The sequence below is a fragment of the Parus major genome, chromosome 6 (genome assembly GCF_001522545.3).
Source record: "Parus major isolate Abel chromosome 6, Parus_major1.1, whole genome shotgun sequence".
NCBI classification, from domain to species: Eukaryota; Metazoa; Chordata; class Aves; order Passeriformes; family Paridae; genus Parus; species Parus major.
The window spans coordinates 1,148,463-1,167,342 of record NC_031775.1 but is presented as its reverse complement, the minus strand read 5'-3'; the positions used below and the strand labels follow the sequence as shown (position 1 = coordinate 1,167,342).

General features: G+C 50.0%; 1 protein-coding gene across 7 annotated transcripts in view; it reads left to right on the top strand.

Moving 5' to 3' along the window:
• CDH23 (cadherin related 23) overlaps nt 1–18,880 on the top strand; it is a 176,130-nt gene that overhangs the window by 66,025 nt on the left and 91,225 nt on the right. For all 7 annotated transcript variants that reach the window (XM_015633531.2, XM_015633529.2, XM_015633536.2 and 4 more), the window contains exons 7-9: nt 6,238–6,432; nt 9,659–9,787; nt 15,568–15,646. In XM_015633531.2, the coding sequence (XP_015489017.1) occupies nt 6,238–6,432; nt 9,659–9,787; nt 15,568–15,646 (403 nt within the window). The remainder of the gene's footprint in view (nt 1–6,237; nt 6,433–9,658; nt 9,788–15,567; nt 15,647–18,880) is intronic.

Below are 18,880 nucleotides of genomic sequence, written 5' to 3'. Positions count from 1 at the left end.
CTTGGGCAGCTTGTGCCAGTGCTGGACAAACCTCTTGTGTTGGGTTTGCACAGCCTGGGTTGTGATAGAGGGGGTGGGAACAGAGGTGGCTTCTGTGAGAAGCTGCTGGAAGCTCCCACCACGTCCAGCAGAGCCGATCCCTGATGGATCTGAGGATGGACATGCAGCTGGCCATGGCTGGGCCAGTGAGAGGTGTTGGTAACGCCTCTGGGATAACAGGTTTAAGAAGAAAAGCAAAACAAAGTTGGGGATGCAGTGTTAATTCCAGCCAGAGACGAGGAGAAGGTGAGAACATGTGAGGGAAACAACATGGAGACACCAAGGTCAGTGGAGGAGGAGGGGCAGGAGGTGCTCCAGGCACTGGAGCTGAGATTCCTCTGCAGCCATGGTGAGACCATGGTGACAAAGCTGTGCCCCTGCATCCCATGGGGGTCCACAGGGATGAAGAGATCCACCCACAGCCCATGGGGGTCCACAGGGATGAAGAGATCCATGCACAGCCCATGGGGGTTCACAGGGATGAAGAGATCCATGCACAGCCCATGGGGATTCGCAGGGATGAAGAGATCCACCCACAGCCCATGGGGATTCGCAGGGATGAAGAGATCCACCCACAGCCCATGGGGATTCGCAGGGATGAAGAGATCCAAGAAGAGCTGATCAAAAGCCCCACACCCTGTCTCCCTGTGCTGTCAGTGGGAGGAAGGGAGGGGTTGGGGAAAGAAATGGTGTTTTCTAAGGATTTATTTTATTTCTCATTATCCTCCTCTGATTTTGGTAGTAATAAATCCACTTCTAAGTTGAGCCTGTTTGCCCTTGGAGTGTTTTCTCCCAGTCCTTAACTCATGAACCCTTTGTTTAAATTTTTCTCTCCTCTGCCCAGCTTTGGCAGGGAAGGGTGGAGCAGCTTTTGTGGATGCCTGGCGCTTGGCTGGTGTCAAACCACAATACCTTTCCATGAAAAAATGTTTCCTGCTATTCAGGCCCAACTTGAGAGGAACATTTGGTGGCAGACAAGAGGAGGTGGTGCTCTGACATTTTCCAGATGTCCCTCATGCTCAGCTGTGGCCGTGTACCCTGCCTGCTTGGACACATCATGGAACAGTTTGGGTTGGAAGGGACCTAAAAGGCCATCTAGTTCCAACCCCCTGCTATGGATAGGGACACCCTCCACTATCCCAAACTGCTCCATTGTGACTTCAGAGAGGGCATCTCTTCTGGATTGTCATCTGCCTTGTATTGCCACATTGCATTGGAGCAGCATCCACCCAAAATTTTATTACTAATGCATATTATGGCAGGGTTCATAATAAGATATTAAAGACTACCAGTGTGGCCAGAGAGCGAGGTGAAAATAATTTAAAAAGCCCATTTTTGGTAGTCTTTTCTTCAGCCTTAACTGCCCTTTTGCAGAGAATGTTGGACTTTGGTGTCCCAGCTGTCAGGGTTAACAGGGCACATCTGTGTCTGGTAACTCACGCTGAGGTCACACGGGAGGTGACAGCCCAGGGGAGCTGTTTGTTGTGCTGGGCTGAGCTTGGCCCATCCCATGCCAGCTCTGGGATGGACACACAGTTTCCTGGGAGGACATCAGGAGGACAGAGCTGTGGGGCCCAGCAACGGGACAAGAGGCAACAGGCAAAAACTGATGCACAGGACTTCCACCTGAAGATGAGGGAGAGCTGTCCTGGGCAGTCACTGAGCACTGGAACAGGTTTTCCAGGGAGGGTGTGGAGTGTCCCTCTCTGGGGACATCCTAGAACCCCCTGGACACAGTCCTCTGTGCTCTGGGATGTCCCTGCTGGAGCAGGGAGGTGGGACCTGAACACCCACTGTGGTCAGACTCGTTCTGTGATCCTGTGATTATTTGTGACCACTCACCTCTGCACTGCTCAGAGAGAGGCAAGGTCCTGGTCTCTTCTCTGCCTCCCCCTTGTGCAGCAACATCCCTCTATGTCTGAACAGAGATTTTAGGGTTGTTCATTCCTTATTTTAACACAAATCCTGTCCTTGCTGCTGGGGATCCACTGGAACAGAGCAGTCTCCTTATGATCAAAAGCTAGAGGCCCTTGCATTACTGTTCAGTATTTCTTTTTGGAAACTTCTTCCAATTCTATTTTTTTTTTTTAACAGTTTGAACTTTTCTTACTCGTTTATTACAAAATGGCAATCACCACCTACAGTACTTACATTGCTCACAAAAGACATCACTGCTTGGCACCCCAGAGCCCTTTAATTCCTGGAGCTGCTCCGGGGGGAGCTGGGTGCTGGAGCTGCTCCTGCTGAGCTGCCAGATGAAGGATGGGGTGCTGGAGACAGGTTGGGAGCAGGTCCCACTCCCGTTTGCCCTCCTCCTCCCCCCCAACAGGCGGCATCTGTCTGCATGTTTATTTTTAATCTCACATCTGCTGGCGTTGTAACAAAGATTTAATGACATGACACAGTTTTGTCACCAGTTCTTTTTTCTGTGGTGAATGAAGCCTCCATCCCAGGCTGCTGCAGAGAGCAGAAAGCTTTAAAAAATGACAGAATTTGGCGACTCGTGTAGAAAGCTCACCTGTTTGCCACGAGCACCTGTAGGCTGTTGTCTGCCTGGACAAAAAAAAAAAAAAAAGAGATAGATTTTGTTATTTTTGCCTGTTGGTGAGATAAAGCATAACCACAATTTGTTTTTGTTAATGAAGAAAAACCATGAAGGGTATGCAGAAGGGTCCTATAAATGGCCCAAGTGCTGAAAAGGCAGAAACATGGTCCAGCACAGGGCTTTCCAAAGGCATCTCCCTGTCTTGTGTCCTCTGCTCCATCTTTACCATCAAACATAAGCCCCAAGCTCTTCTGTGTATCCAGATGTTTTGCTTCATTGTTTAGATGACGGGCCACAGCTTCTGAGAAATAAAGATGTCAGCTTCCTGCTGAGGAATATCTTGAGCCTGTTTGACCCAGAAATGGCAAGAGGATTTTTAAGACATATTTTTAATGCTTTTTTAAGGCAGAGGGCCTGAAATTCTGCTAAGTCCTGACTGTGCCTGCCTGGGCATGAGCATTGCTGAGACCTTCTTCCCTGGAAAACATGGGATGTCTGCACCCTGCAGCTGATTTTGCTGGTTTGGGGAAACCTTTTAATTTTTTTTATTATTTTTTTTTCTTGAATTCGAGCTGTAGAAAAGAACAAGATGCATTACCCAGGGCGCTCCTTATGGGTTTGCATTCTCTCCCTGTGCGCTGTTGGGAGTAAGAGAATGTGTTTGGTAGTGAAATATTCGCATTGACCTGTGCATTTTGGGCAGTATCAGTGATTTCCCTCTCTGCATCCACGCTGCTCTGCTTTCCTGTGGCACTCCTATTTCCTGGAAGCCCTTCTGCTCCCCTCCTAAATTCACTTGGGCTGTGCTTTGCTGGTGCACCCTCGCTTGTCATCTGGCCCTGGGGTCCCTCACAGCCCCTCAGATGCTTTGGTGTTGATGTCCATGACTGATTTCCAGATCTTTGTCCAGAACTGATCCCCTGTTTGTGTGGCTCTTGCTGTCCTGGCTAATGAGGGGTGAGCACAGCTGTAAAACAAGGATAAGTCCATGGAAGTCACCCAGTGCTGTCTGCAGGGCCTGGAGCTGACAGCACCAAAGCTGGTGACCTCCGTGTCCCCTCCAGGCAGCTTCTCCTTTGGAAGGACGAGGAGATGAAGTCCCTTCAAAGCCTGCTTTGGGGCTATTGTAAGGAGTACAATGCTGGGGAAATCAAGCTCTCCTCTCCCTCAGCCAGCCCAGAGCAGCCCCGTAATCGCGGGTGACCAGAGCGGATTTGCATGCTAAAAGCAGTGGCTAGGGGAGCTTAAAAAAGGAGAGGAGACACATTCATCAAGGCCAGCTTTATCCTTATGAATATTATTATTCCCAAGGCAATATAGCCCAGACCCTTCAGTGCAACCCTGAATCTGCTGTTGCTCTGCCTCTCCCCATGAACGGTGAATTTGCAATGCTCTGTGCTGTGACATTGGCGGCTCTGGGAAGGAAGTTGGGTTCTTGGAGCACGTGGAGAGAGGTGGTGGAAGCAGTGCCCTGGCAGCAGCAATGGGAGGGCTGTGGGATGCTCTGGAGCTGCTCCCAGTGGGGCTGGCTTGGGGGGAGGCAGGCAGCCCAAAGGAGGGGCTGGGGAGATGCTCTGGTCTTGTCTGAGAAATTTTAGGAGCACTCAGAAAGCAAACACCCACCACAGCCACCCATGAAGGGCTTCTTCACCCAACACCCCTCCTCCCCAGCTGACAAAATCCTGGTTCCTGAGCAGTTTAAATGCCAGGATTTAGGTGCTGAGTGCGTGGCACAAAGTCAAGGGTTTACACGGTGGCAGGGCAGGGCTGGGTTAAGCCTTCCAGAAAATGAGCAGCTGTAAGGCAAAGGGCAGCAAAATTCCGGGACAGAGGGGCTGGGGAGGATGTGGTGTCTCCATTGCTAGAGGGCTTTCAGGATGGGAGTGATTTAGATGGAGCACAGGGACAGGTTTCTCTTCTGAGGTCCCTTCCAGCTATATCTTTTATGCTTTTGTGACTGCTGATCACCAGAAAACGTGAAGGCACTTCAAAAAATAATCCTCAGGCCATGCCCTGCGAGGCTTTCAGGAGCAGCTTGATTTAGAGGAGGGAAAAAAAGAGAAAGGAAATGGAAAACCTGAGTGGGAGCTGCAATCTCTCACCCCTTGGCAGAAGTGACAGTGATGTAAGGGAAGCAGAATTCTGCTGGAGTCCAAGGCGAGCTTGGGTGTCAGTGTCTCTGCAATTCCACGTGCCTGGACACAAGGCCAGGGAGCACGAGGTTATGTGCATGGGATGAGTGTCTTGAGCCTGGATCCATCGGTGTGAGTTGCAGGGTGTGCCCTGGGTTCCCTGCTCTGCTGTACCAAATCCTGCCACCTCCCCTTCAGGACAAATTTCTGCTGGCCTGAGCCTTAGCTGGGAAAATTTGGGTTCTTTGGTTCTTTGCTGGTGCCATCACCCAGTATTAAGCTGGTTAAGTAAGATTCCCTAGTGTGGAACCCTGTTTTCCTATATTTTCTAGTAGAAGTGTTGACTGGGACAACCTTTGGTTCACTGCAAGCCCTGTGATTCCCAAAAAACCTGAAAATGGCTCAATTTGTTTCTCAGCTTGGACCAAGGATTTTCTTGGAAGCAGCACCCCATCTTCTAAGCTCTGCCTCTCCTCAAGCCTCCTTTCCATCCCCTCAGCACTTCAGGACACTTCTCTGTAAGCTGGGAGCAAATAATTGAACACAAAAGGAGTTAGCAGCAGAACACAGAGACTTGGGGAGAGGTTTTTGGGAGTAATCCGTGTTATCCCAGCTGGCCACAGCCAGCCGCTGTCAGGTCTGGCTTCTGACCTTTGCTGCATCCCTTTTCGAGGTTTATCTCCTTGCCAGCCCTTTTGATGGTGCCAGAGGCAGAGGGACGTGCCCAAGGTGTGGTGATCCGTGCGTACCTGGAGCCCCGGCGGAGCCTTTTCGCTGGCAGCCCGTGCTCGTTGCCTTTAGGGGAGAGACAAGAATATGCATTTTAAGATTTGCATAGGAACATGCAGCTGTTCCACCAAAAATGGATAATTGTTCTCCCCGCTGTGAAGTTAAACAATAAGAAGTGCCAAACTGCACTTGCCATTGCTGATTTTGTGCACTCAGCTGCATATTTTATGCATGTAGATTAGTTCCAGATTTATGACGATGGAACTGTTCATGCCTGCGTTAATCGGGCCAGGTTGTAGTTGCTGTGGAAACTACAACTTTGACTTTTATGTGAAGTTCTGTGTTGCATTTAATGCTCTTTTTTTTTTTTTTTTAAATTTATTTTTATTTCCCCTCATTTTTTTAAAGCTCTCCTATATTTAATACTTTGTGGTGAAAACAGTGAGGGAGTCAGCGTCAAAAATAAAAGCGCCTTTGGGCAAAAAAACCAAGTTTTAGCAAAGAGAGCAATTTTTCTGGGAAGTTGGGATGTCTGGGAAAAACAAGGGTTTGTGATAGAGTGCCTTCTTGACCACAGCTGTATAACTATTATTATAAGTGTGTAACAACTATTATAGGCCCTGCAATACTGTAATAAAGAATACAGCTGTGTAAGTTATAAACATCCTGGAAATACAGGACTGAAGTTGCTGGGTCTCTGGCTATCACTCCTGGTGGGGAAAGGAAATTGCTGGTGCGTGTTTGATGTGAAAATAGTGCACAGTGTCACTGATACTTATTTTTTATCTCCAGAATACCCCTGTGGGCACGCCAATTTTCATCGTGAACGCCACGGACCCGGACCTGGGGGCAGGAGGCAGCGTGCTTTACTCCTTCCAGCCCCCTTCCAACTTCTTTGCCATCGACAGCGGCCGCGGCATCGTGTCGGTGATCCGGGAGCTGGACTACGAAGTCACTCAGGCCTACCAGCTCCAGGTGAACGCCACGGTGAGTCCTACCCTGCCCTGCTGCAGGCCTGGAGGGGCTGTCTGGGGTTTATTTTATTGTCCTGCTCCGGTAAATCTTCTTCTGGGTGTGTCCAGCATTTTCTACTTAGCAAGTTATTGCAGCAGTGCAGCCCCTGGGTGGTTCCAAGAGGTTGTGGGGAGCGGCTGCACCTCTCCAACAGCATCTCACACTGGATGAAGTCAGGGGCTTCTGCAGGAAGGGGACCAGCTCCTGGGTGATGAAACCCAGCACAGGGCATGCAGACCCTTCACAGAATCATGGAATGGTTTGGGTCAGGCAGCTCCAAAGACCATCCCATTCCACCCCCCTGCCACAGGCTGGGGCACGTTCCGCTAGACCGGGTTGCCCCAAGCTCTGTTCAGCCAGGCCTGGAACACTTCCAGGGTTGGAACCACATCCACAACTTCCCTGGGCAGCCTGTGCCAGTGTCTCAGCACCCTCTGGGTAAAGAAGGTCTTTGGTGTATGGAATCCTCCAGACTCATTCCCTGTGCACTGTGGGTTAGTACAAGTGAATTCGCCTCTGTTACGTTCAGACATCGAGAGTTAAAATTTTGGTGGAGAGAGGAGAAGCCAGGATCTTAGTTACAGTCAGTGCCATCATGCTGGGAGAGGAACCCTGGGAGATGTGTCCAGCATGGCAGACCCATGCCCCACATGAATGGGTGCTCAATCCCTGGTGCTCAGTCCAGACAGAGCTGGAGAATGTGGAGGAGCACACAGGCTGGAGCTCTGGCTCCTTCCCCACCTCACAGGCAGCAGAGGAAGGTGAGCTTCAGCCCTACAACACATCTGCCCAACTCTTCGTGCAGGAGAGGCGGGGGGGAAACCCTCTCTGCCCCCTCCAGGCAGCTGGCTAGAGCTCTTGAAGCATGTGATTTAATCAAGATCATTGTCTTGATGCAGAACCAGAAATGTCAGGAGGACACTGAGGGCTGTGCTTCGCTCCTCACAGCACCGAGCCCAGACACTCATGGACTGTAGGGCAAACACCACAGCCTTCCAGCCCAAGCCCTGCACGTTCCAGGCTGTGGAATTTTCTCCAGGAATTTGTTTTTTGTTGTTTGGATTTTTTTTTTTTTATTTTGAAACATACCTCATTTTATTTTTAATCCTCCAGTGGGAAGAGGGTCTCCCTGTTTTTGCTTTCTTGCCAGCATCTGTCGCTGACACGCTTTCCTGGGATGTGTTACTGAACTGTCTAGCAGGTTGGAAAATGTGGGACCAAACACAGCTCCTGATGGAAATGCAACTTTCTTCCAGGATTCTGATTTCCTCCAGGATGCAATGGTGTCAGCTTGGCCCATCCAGCTCCGTCTGGCCCTCTGTCCCAGCAAAGATAAAATGGGGACATATCTGGTGCTTCAGAGAATTCCAGAATGGCTTGGGTTGGAAAGGGCTGTAAAGCCCAGCTCATTCCAACCCTCTGCCACGGGCAGGGACACCTCCCACTATCCCAGGTTGCTCCAAGCCCTTTCCAGACTGGCCTTGGACACTTCCAGGGATGAGGCAGCCACAGCTGCTCTGGGCACCCTGTTACTTGCTCGATGCACTCCTGGCATCCAGTGATTTCCAGCTTTGGGAATCCAAGGACTTAAACGTTGTCTCTGAACTGGGCTGGATGGCAGCTGTGGGAATTTCTCCTTGGCTTGGCCAGTGCTAGTAATTCCTATAAGAAAAGTGATGAGAAACCCCAGGGCAAAGCTGTGCCAGGAAAGAAAGATGAGACTTGCACCAATGTAGCAGGAGCTGGAAGAGCAAATGCAGATTCTTGCCTGCCTGATGAACAGTTTGCATGGTCCAGGGTGGGAAATGGAGTGATGGTGGCTTGCAGGGATTGCTGAGGAGCATGGGTGCAAGGCAGGAGTCATTCCATCCCAAGGATGAAGGCAGCAAGCACAGAAAAAGGCTGGAAAGGACAGCAGGAGAGACAGTCCAGTGAGGAAAGTGGAAGCATGTGTGCTTTTTCAGGGCTATCTGTGACGCCTTAAACAAAATTTAAGAGGTGAAGGGGAGGGGAAGGAACATTATCTGAAGAAACAAAGGACTTGAACCTGATGGCACTAGCAGCAGAGTCGGAATAAGCGTCCACCCAGGCCACAGACGCTGAGCCCTGCAGGTTAAGAGTATAATGTACAGGCTGAGTTGTTGAATAGAGTTTAAATTAACATTAATCTTCTGGCAATCAGTCTTTGCCTCTGCTCAGAGCTGCTTTAGAGGAGTGTGTGGTAACCTCTGATGGCCACCTTCCAGCACAGTGCCTGATTGGGGGTAAGGAGACATTGATTCCCTTCCCTGCGTGCGCTCTCTTTACTCCTGCCCTTCCCAGAGTGCTGGGGACGTTGGGGTCACTTTTGAGTGCCCATGGGACAAGGCTTCAGCAAGAAAAGCAGGAGAAGCTGGTGGCAGTGCCTGCTGCTGGGGTGTTGGCTGCTGGAGAAGGGTCGTGCTCGGGAAAGAGCCCAAGGCCCTGTCCTGGTGGGATGTGATGGAGTGAAAGGGAGGTGATCATGGAGTCATGGGATGGCTCAGCTGGGAAGGGACATTTAAAGGCCATTTAGTCCAACACCCTGCCACAGGCAGGGACATCTTCCACTATCCCAGGCTGTTCCAAGATCCATCCAACCCAGCCTCCGACACTTCCAGGGATCCAGGGGCAGCCACAGCTTCTCTGGGATAACTCACCACCCTGAGAGCCAGGAATTTCTTCCTCATACATCATCTAACCCTACCTTCTTTCAGTTCAAAGCCATTCCCCCTTGTCCTGCCCCTCCATGGCCTTGTCCCCAGTCCCTCTCCAGCTCTCCTGGAGCCCCTTTAGGTACTGGAAGGGGCTCTGAGGTCTCCCAGAGCCTCCCTTTCAGCTGACAGAGCCCAAACTGTGTTAAGGCATCGGCAGGAATTTACGTTTTGAAGTAGATGTTGAACAGCATTGCCGCATTTTCACTCAAAATGTGATGAAAACTAAATTGGTGTTTGCTTCATTTGAAAGGGCTGATGCTGCAATGAAATGCATATTGTATTTCAGCTTAGAGGGAGGTGCAGTGGACAATAATTCCAGCAGGTAGCTTGAAAAAGAGATGATTACCTCCACAATTCAGAAATCCTGCCCCAGCTACAACCACAAGAGACTTAATGCTGCTGAATAATTCTGTTTTTCTGACAGAAATCCTTTCTCTCCCCTCCCTGCCCCTTCTTTTTTCAAGGACCAAGATAAAAACAAGCCGCTGTCTACTCTGGCCAACCTGGCAATCATCATCACAGATGTGCAGGACATGGACCCCATCTTCATCAACCTGCCCTACAGCACAAACATCTACGAGAACTCGCCTCCGGTAAGGGCCGTGCTTTGCAGGGTTTCCTTCTGAAACAGCACATTTCCAGCCAGATCCAAAATGTTCAGCCCCTTTTAAAACAGGCAGCCTCAGCACAGGGGTTCAGGAAGCCTGGACCCCCAAATGAAATATTTTCTTGAGGGGCTTTTTCTTGAATTCTACAAAGGCTTTGTGTCGTTGGGAGCCGACAGTCAGCCCGTCTCCTCCCCACGGTCTATCTGCATGCCATTTCCAATAGAGAACTTGAAGGAGAAACCTAAAACGCTCCTGAAATGAGGCAGTTTTGAAAATGCCAGAATCATCAGCCATTTCAGCACTTTGAGTGTTTTCCCCCAGGTTTTGCCAAATTGGTCCAATCATTTTAGTTCTTCTGAAACTCGGTTTGTCAGCAAACTCGCTGCTTGTGGAGAAACGTCTCCCAGTCTCTGAATGCAGCAGGGATGAGGATTTTTTTATCCCCCACAGATGTCAGGGAGCATGGAGGGCAGCTTGGGCTTTGGGAGCTGCTTGTTCTGCTCCCACCAAGGGCTTTAATCCAAGCAGCAGCCCTTCTCTGCAGCATCCTCATCTGTGCATCCCATCGCTTTGTCCACGGGGAAACATTTTTGTGTGTGGAAGGAAAAACCCTGCCTTAAAAACGCAGCCCACACCACATGTGTGTCCCATAACTTGTCTGGCGCTCTGGATCCCAAATGCTCAGTTCAGAGGGAGAGGGAACTCCAGTGGGCTTCAGTTTATGCCTTTTTATTCACTTGGCAGCAGAGCCCTGACACGGAGAGTGCTGGATGGATAGGGCTGAGTCGTGCTGTCCCAAATCCCATGATGACACAACACATTACCTGTGTGCTGGCCCTGAGGTGGCAAAATAAACCCCCCAGCTTATTCCTGAATTATTCACAAAGTAAAAGTTTTGTTGATATTAAGGAGTATCTCTGGGATGGCCAGAGCGAGCTGCAGGGAAATAAAAGCCCCACAAATTAGATCACACTTAACTAGGAGGAAGAAAGCTTCAAATGAAATTAGAGGAATGGAAATGCTGTAAGTATTAAAAATCACAGGCTGCATCACCTCCTTGGAGTGATCTGCTGTCCAGGAAAGGGAATGTCTTCCAAATAAAGATATATATTAAGGCTCAAGGATCCCTCTGTGTCAATACACCGACATGCACCACAGTTATTCCTGGCACATTCACTGTTTGCAGTCAGGAAAGCAGCAAATAACCACATCATTCAGAAAAAGGAGGAAGGAATTCCCACCAGCTTTAGAGATTATAATTTCTCTTGGCCACGTGCAACATCTCCAAAGGCACTGAGGTGCCACCAGAGGCACGGTGAAGAGGAAGATTGCTGGAGGTGGGGACTGCTTTGAGTGCTGTCACCCTCTGGTTTGGACCCAAATTCCCAGCCTTCATGGGAGAAATTCCACTGCTGCAACAAGGATGTGATGTGCTTTGGAAAGCCTGGGGTTTAACACAGAGTCATTTGGTTGGAGAAGACCTCAGAGTTCATCAAGTCCAGCCATTAATTACATGCATTTTTTGCCTCCCAGTGTAAATCTTATCACCTCTGCCCTACCCCCTGAGCAGAGCCATGTGTAGAATCTTGGTTACCAAAATGATCACCACCAGTTTGGGTGGGGAGTCTGGGCTTGGCCAGCTCCCATCCAGAACCAGGCTTGCAGGTCAAGCCTGTGGTGCATTTCTGGGTGATGTTTACCCTGACATGTGACTCTGCAGGCTGAAGTGTGCTCAAGGCATCTCATCCCAGCCCTAAATCCACGGAGCCTCTGCTCCACGTGTCCCATCTCTCCTCCCTCTTTTTATCTGTGGTGCACAGCGTGTCTGTGTTCCCCTACCAATGTATCAGGAGAGGGTACCTCATCTAAAGTGTATACATTACCTAATAAAATCCTTCTTATTTGGGATTATTGCATCAAATTTTAATTTCCTCACTCGAGTAACAGCATGTCAGCCAGCCCATCAGCAGAGAGCCGATAGAAGGTGAACAGAGTGGATAAACTGCAGCAAATTACCGCAAACAGATCTCTATCAGCCCTTTGACTGGAATTGACTGGAATTAAGAAGTGAGAAATGGGATTTTTTTTTATTATTATTTTTTTTTTCTGCCGTGGCAGCTTTCTGAAGCGCTCACCCCCCCCTCTTCCTCCTCCTCCTCCTCCTGCCGCAACGCTGGGCCGCGCTTCGCCTTTCAAGTCCCTAATCCTGTGAAAGAAGAAGACGGAAAAGGGGCGGAGGGGCATGAGAGGGGAGAGAAGTGCAGTTGTAGTTCTCATTCCTCTCAGGCCAGGATCTGGGAGCATAACTGAGAGGCGTTTTGGGCAGGTGCTTATTGTGACACTGAGAAGAAAGCAATTTCTTATCAGGCAGAGGAAGAGGACACAGCAGGGAGAGACTCTGCCGTCCCTGGAGGTGTTGTATCTTCTTTCTTGATGTTGTTTATCATCCCAGCATGGCTCAGACATCTCTCCTAGGGCACCCAAGTGCGCCTGCAGCTGCGGCAAAGCTCTGAGGCGTGGTTCTCATCCTCAAGAGGGTTTTTGGGTGTCTGTGCTCACAGCAGCTGGAGCCTGGCTGGCGTGGTTGATGTTGAATGTCACGGAAAGGAAGGGTTGTCCAAGCACTGGCACAAGCTTGCCAGGGTAGCAGTGGAATCGCCATCCCTGGAAGGATTTAAAAGACGTGGATGTGGCACCAGGGGATGGGGGTTACTGGTGGCCTTGGCAGCGCTGGGGGAATGGTTGGACTGGATGATCTCAGAAGGCTTTCCTGACCTAAATGATTCTGTGCTTCCATATTCTCCGGACAAGCTGATAGGAGGAGAGGGGCTGTTTCCCCTTGCAGAGCTGCTGTGGTCCTGAGGAGCCCCTGCTCCTGCAGGCTGGTGCATGGTGCAGGCAGCACTGCAGCTTCCCTTCGTGGGTGCAGGAGGAGGAACCCCCTCTCCAGAAGACGAGCTGAGGGCTGTGAACGTGTGCTTCATCCCACAGGGAGCCGCCTGGAGGCAAGAGTGGGGCCAAACTCCACTGGCACACGGCCCCAAGAGCAGCAGTTGTATTCCCTTGCAGTAGAAAGGTACAGATACTTGTCAAACATCATTAAAACAGTTTTAATTCTCCAGCACCATCCCCCTCCTCCTCAGAAACTCCTTGAGTTGAAGAAATAATGTAGAATCAGTGCTGGTTTTGCCCTAGAGTCTCAATAGCTCCGAGTTAATTCTTTCTTACAATATTTCCAGCCCATCAGTGTGAACACTTTATTAAAAGCTCAGGGTTTTATTAAAAAAGGATTGATTTACCCCTGCCCCTCTTCAAAAAACCCTCAGATTTTGTTTGGATAATGTGCCATTCTTTATTTTCTTTGCCTTTTTTTAAGCATAGGCTTTCCCAGATTATTACTTTTCTAAACCTTCTTCCTCCTTCCCCAGAGGGGAAGAGTTATTCTGCTCTGTCTGTACCCACCAGCCCAGCCCTCTCCTTGCAGCCCCTGCTGTCTGCAGCGTGGCTTGCTTTAAAAGAAAAGTCAGGGATATTTGGGAGTTTCTAAGGGCTGCAGGGTCTGGCCACAGATTGTGCCCTGTGCCACTTTCCTGGAAGGTTCAGGATTGCTCCCAAGCACTGTGGTTGCTCAGGAAGGGATCGTTCATCCCCCACCAAGAGGTGGTGTCTGCAGGACTTGTGGACAGCAGAAGAGTCTTGTGAAAGACCTGCTAGGAAGGATGGAAACCAAGTGGGATGTGAAGGATCTCTCTGTAGCTCCAGGAGACAGCATCCCTGGATGGCAGGGAACCCAGCACCACTCCAACACGTGTTTCTTGGACCCTGGTGGAACGTGGCTCATCCCCAGGAGGTGCTTGTGGAGCAGGAGGAGAAACGCAGGAGGCTGCAAAGAGAACAGAGAGGAGCCCCAACGCCAAAACCCAGCAGCACGATACCATCATCAGGGGCCTGCCAAGGGCAGAGGGTGAACCTCAGCATGGTCCCTCACAGCCCTCATTGCTGTGATCAGATGTCTGGGTAATTTCTTTCCTGTGGGCATCTCTACGGCACGCGCTGCTGAGATTCCCGAATGAGATTTCCCCCTCCACCCCTCCCAAACTTCCCCCGCTGCCACATCCACGCTCATCCTTTTATCTCTCCCTCCAGCCCTTCCCCTTGGCTCCTCCAGGAGGGGCCTCTCCTGCTGTGACAGGGATGGGAGGGGGCTCTTATCTGTCCCATGGGGACGGGAGGTTAGAGATGGCATCGAGTTTAACTCTGCTGAATATGAGTGTAATGTATAATACAATACATCATATATAATAATAACTCATATAATACAACATATAAAATATAACACAAATATCTATATGTACAGTACAGTATAGAGTACAACACAATTATAATCTATTATAATTTAATTTAATAATTTAAATTATTAATTTAATTTGAGCAAAAACTATGCCGGGACAGAGCACACTGAAATGGATCACCCCTTTTTTCCCTCCTTCCCACCTCCCCTGTTCCACCTGCTCCTTCCTCACTTTTGCAGTGTTTTTTCTCTCCCTGTGCTCTTGGGAAAGCGCAGTTATTGTCAGTAATTTAGAGGCTCTCCGGGCGGCTGCTGAGCCTCACCAGCCGAGCGCTGCTCCGAGGCCAGTGACCTGGGATTTATGGCTAATGTTCTCAGTTAATAACATGGATTTACTTAAGGAGTCCATTGAAATGCCCTCGGAGATCAGGGAACGGGCAGCCTGCCTGGCCCTGGGAGCCTTCTTTATGGCCAGAAGCAGCACTGAGCCCACAGGGACACGGATCTGGAAGCCAGGGAGGACGGCGAGTCCCTGCTTTCCACCGGTGATGTTTCTGCCACAGCTTTCCCTTTGGCCTTCAAATGACGGATTGTGGGGCAAGCTGACCTGCTCCGCTCCCTCGTTAGATATGCAAACGCCTCTGCTGACATTTCCTTTGAGGGGAAAAAAAAAAAAAAATTAAAAAATTTGCTGCTTTCCTCACTGTTAATAAGCCAATGAAAACAAGAACAGCTGAGTTGTAAATTTTTTCACGCTACATTAATTACGGGCGCGCGCGTGTGCTGGTATTCACAGGGGCTCGCTGCACTGCGGCGGGGGAAGCTGACTTATGGAGCAGGGTGTTTTTATTTTGAGACCTAAACAAGAATTTTGGGCCCCTCTTAATGTTCTTCTTGTCAGTTTAGGGGGACTCTTGGATCTTTCTGCTGGGCTATAGGAACAGTGTGTCCTGCAGGATGGAGGATGAGGTGGGTGAGCTGGCAGCTGGCAGAAGCTCCTGCCTGTGGGCAATCCCTGGTTCTCAGCATCTGTCCAGCCCTCCTCCTCCTCCTCGAGGGGCTCAATTAAAATCTCTGCAGCTCACTTAGCTGTGCAGCTGGATGCTGATGGTCAGTGAGAGCAGCCCTTATTGCTTGGGGTGCCTCATTTGAGGAACGCAGTGGGAGAAGGGAACAGGTTGAAACTGGGAAGGCAGTGGCAGATTAAACTGGTGCAGTGACCAAACTGGTGAAAGGGAATTGTGTCCTCCTGGTCATGCCCTCAGAATTCCCAGCTACATCTGGGGTGGGTTAGCAGAGTGCTGCTAACCAGAGTGATGAGCAGTGAGCCTGAACTGCTTCAAGGGCAGACAGTGGGACTTTTCTGTGGCCTGCCACGTCCTAGGATGACTTATCTCTCAGCACCTGGCCCAGGGTGAGAGGTGCAGGTCGCTCTGGCAGCCCCAGCAGTGCTGTGACACTTGTCTGTCCCCAGGGTACCACCGTGCGGATGATAACAGCCGTGGATCAGGACAAGGGACGTCCCCGGGGCATCGGCTACACCATCGTCTCGGGTGAGTCTGGGGGACACAGAGGGGACCCCAGCAGGGACACCTTCCACTCACTGGCCCAGATGGCTCCAAGCAAATTTTCAATATCTCACGTTGAAGCCTTTCACTCCTGATGATGAGCCACAAACAGCTCGGCTTCGCACAACGCCTCGGCGCGGAGTTTCTGTTCCGGGAGGGAATGGGACTGAGTATGGACTGAAGGGCTCCTGGTGGTTTCTGTGATGTTTCCCAGGAGTTTCAGAAGATATGATGCAAGGACTGGGTCCGTGAGGGCGCAGAGCTAGAGAATAAAGCTTAGTTAAAGTGGTGGTGGCTTTCTGCCTTCTGACAGGCACATGAGTGAGTGAGGGGCCAGCTCGGTGGGTGTGGGTCGTAACCCTCTTCCTGGCATCACTTTTGGGGGTCTTCTTCCCAGCAAGAAACAGCAGCAGTGCCTCCCCTTCCTGCTGTGCCACATGCTCTGGGTGCTGCCTCCACGTGCAGGAATAATTTCCCAGTTTCTTTTCCTTAAAGCCCAGCCATTTCAGACCCTCTTTTAATCAGCCTCAAGGGTCAAGGTGATTTCACCCTGACTTTCAAGTCCACTGATCCTGACTGCAAGTATCCAGCCTTTGAAGATGCGAGGATTATTTATTCCTCTAATTCCCTCTGCAATTTATTCGAGAGATTCTGCCAGATTGTGGGTATCAGCTGGCCAAGGTGCAGCAGGGACTGTCTTCTGGCTGATACAGGACCTTTTTCCCTGGAGACTGGACTGAAACATCAATCTAATTTCGCAGAGGTTGCTGAGTAAGGGTGAGGCTGGTAAAATAGCTGCCAGCCTGGCCATCCTGGATGGCCAGTGGGGTGGTGGAAGGGGAACCAGGATGCTCTGGGATGCAGGTAGAACATGGAGAAACCTGCAGGCAGATCACTGCATCTGCTTGTGTATGGCAAGAACTTAACCCTTGCCTGCAGCCCTGTCCGGTGGGGGCAGATCTCCCACTGGAGGATCCAGCAGCACAGATCAAAAAGGTGATTAAACTACTTTGCACTATTATTTTTTTTCCCCCTCAAACATGAGAATTACGAAGTGTTTTCCTAACTGTCCAGGAATCTTTCTCCTGTGGTCACTGGGGTCTTATGGAGAAGGGGCTGGATGGGAATGATCAGCCTGTGGGACAGAGCTGATTTTGCTTTCTGATGTCTGAGAGTCCAGACACAGGACTGGCATCTAATGCACTCCCAAAATCCTTCTCACCCAAGGCAGGCCATTTGCTTTTTGGCAGTCAGGTAAAGCCTAATTAATTTCTCATTATCCTCAATCACGATGGTAAAGGTCAGCAAGCAGATTTTTGTGCCTGAGCTGGAAAATTTTTATGGCAATTTTGCAAAAAAAAAAAAAAAAAAAAGAAAGCCTAACATATGGGAATGGGGAAGCAAATTAAATTAGAAACCAACCGTAAGCAAAAGTGAAAGTGGCTGGTGGAAGTAGTAATTAAACCTGGCTCTTCAGCTCCCTTCCAGCAGTGATACTGCTCCCAGTCCCCAGCAGGGATGGGTGATGCCTTTTCCCAACTCTCAGACTTTTTTGGGCACTGGGTTAGCATGTGGCTGGACTGATTCTGCTTTTTTTTTTGGCTGGTATATGCATCAGCAGAGAGCTGAGAAGCAACCTGGCCGTTCATCATCCCTTCGGTGTTAATGCCCAAAGCGTTGGTACGATTTGGAGGTGGGGTTTAAAAATTAATTTGGAATTGCCGCCGTCCTGTTGGGCTCCATCCCTGGGGCAGCCACGTCTGGGCATGTACTGCAGCAGCTCTTATTTATACAGCTATCTCCAGCACAAGGTCCTCCCATGACAGGAACACAATAAAACTAAAAGATTAACCATAACCACATAAAATAAGACTTGAGATCTAACTTTGTGCCGCCAGCTTACAAAGCTGTTAAGGCTGAGATGATGGAGGAGCGCTGGTGTAGCTGTGCCATGGCTTTGGCTACTTGTCCTGCCTGCATTGGGAATCATTTCCATGTCTAATAGGGAAAAACCACTGTGTTGTTTCTTCCCCTTCCTTCCCATAAGAGTGTTTTAACTCCAGGAAAACGCACTTTTCCCCCTTGCAATTTACAAGGAGCCCAGTTGAAAAAGAAATCCAAACTGAGACCTCACAATTCAAGGTCCTCGTGCCAGCAGGCTGGTCAGTGCCAGGGCTCCCATTGCTCCAAAGGGTGTTCCTGCTGCTCTTCCTGTGGCCAGAGCCCTGTGGAAGCCCTCCCTCCCCGGCTGCACTGACAGGTTGGAGATGCTCAGCCGCTGAGGTCAGGACTCTGTTTGAAGGACAGATAATTAATCCAGCAAAGTAATCCACAGCTCCTTTTTGGCAGATTTATGGAGATAGCCTCTGTACCGGGGACTCTGCCTCATCATCTTTCATTTTCCAGGCAAAGCGAGTGACTTGTTGTATAACACGACCTGTTCTAGATAAGGCTTTTCATTTAGGGGAACTCTCCGGGCTAACAGAGATTGATTTTCCCGGCAGAAACCGGGAGGGCCCTGGCGTTTTGGGCAGGATCAGCCCTGCAGACGGCAGTGTGTTTTCACATTTGCTGCCTCTGCACATCGCCTGGGGCACGGGGAATCCTCTGGCTCCTTAAGGGAAGGATTTCTAGCCTGAGTTAAACAGCAGTTTAATTAATAGGTGGGAGGAGATTTTAGCAGTGAGCTCTTCTTAGGAAAACGCATCGACTCACGTGTTGCTTGCTAGGGGTAAACTTTGGGCTTCATTTACTTCCAGGATAGTCAGGAGACTTGGAGCCTTCTGTCAGGAGGATGTGAAGGTGACCTGTGCTGCTTGGGCAGGCACTGAAGGGTTAAGCCAGGGACAAGGGTGCCACATGTCAGTCTCTGCCCGCCTGACACACTCCAGGTGCGGTGATGGATGGGCAGCGGGAGATTGCACAAGGGCAACCTGTCCGTCCTTCCTGGGGCTTGGAAAGTCCTTCAGGAGAGCAGGGAGTGAGCTTTCGGTCAGAGATGGTCCTTAGGGGGCTATTCACAAACCCTTAGGGTGGGGTTCTGTTCCCCCACCTGGTGGATTGTTTTGTTTTATTTAATTTTGGACTGATGCAGTTTCTAGCAAAGCCTCTCTTCCCTAAGCTGGTGCATCCCGAGGGAAAAGTGAATTAAAAATCGTTATTTGCACAATGCAATAGAAGCGTGAGTTTCAGAAGTGTGAGGGAAGTTGAAAAGAATTG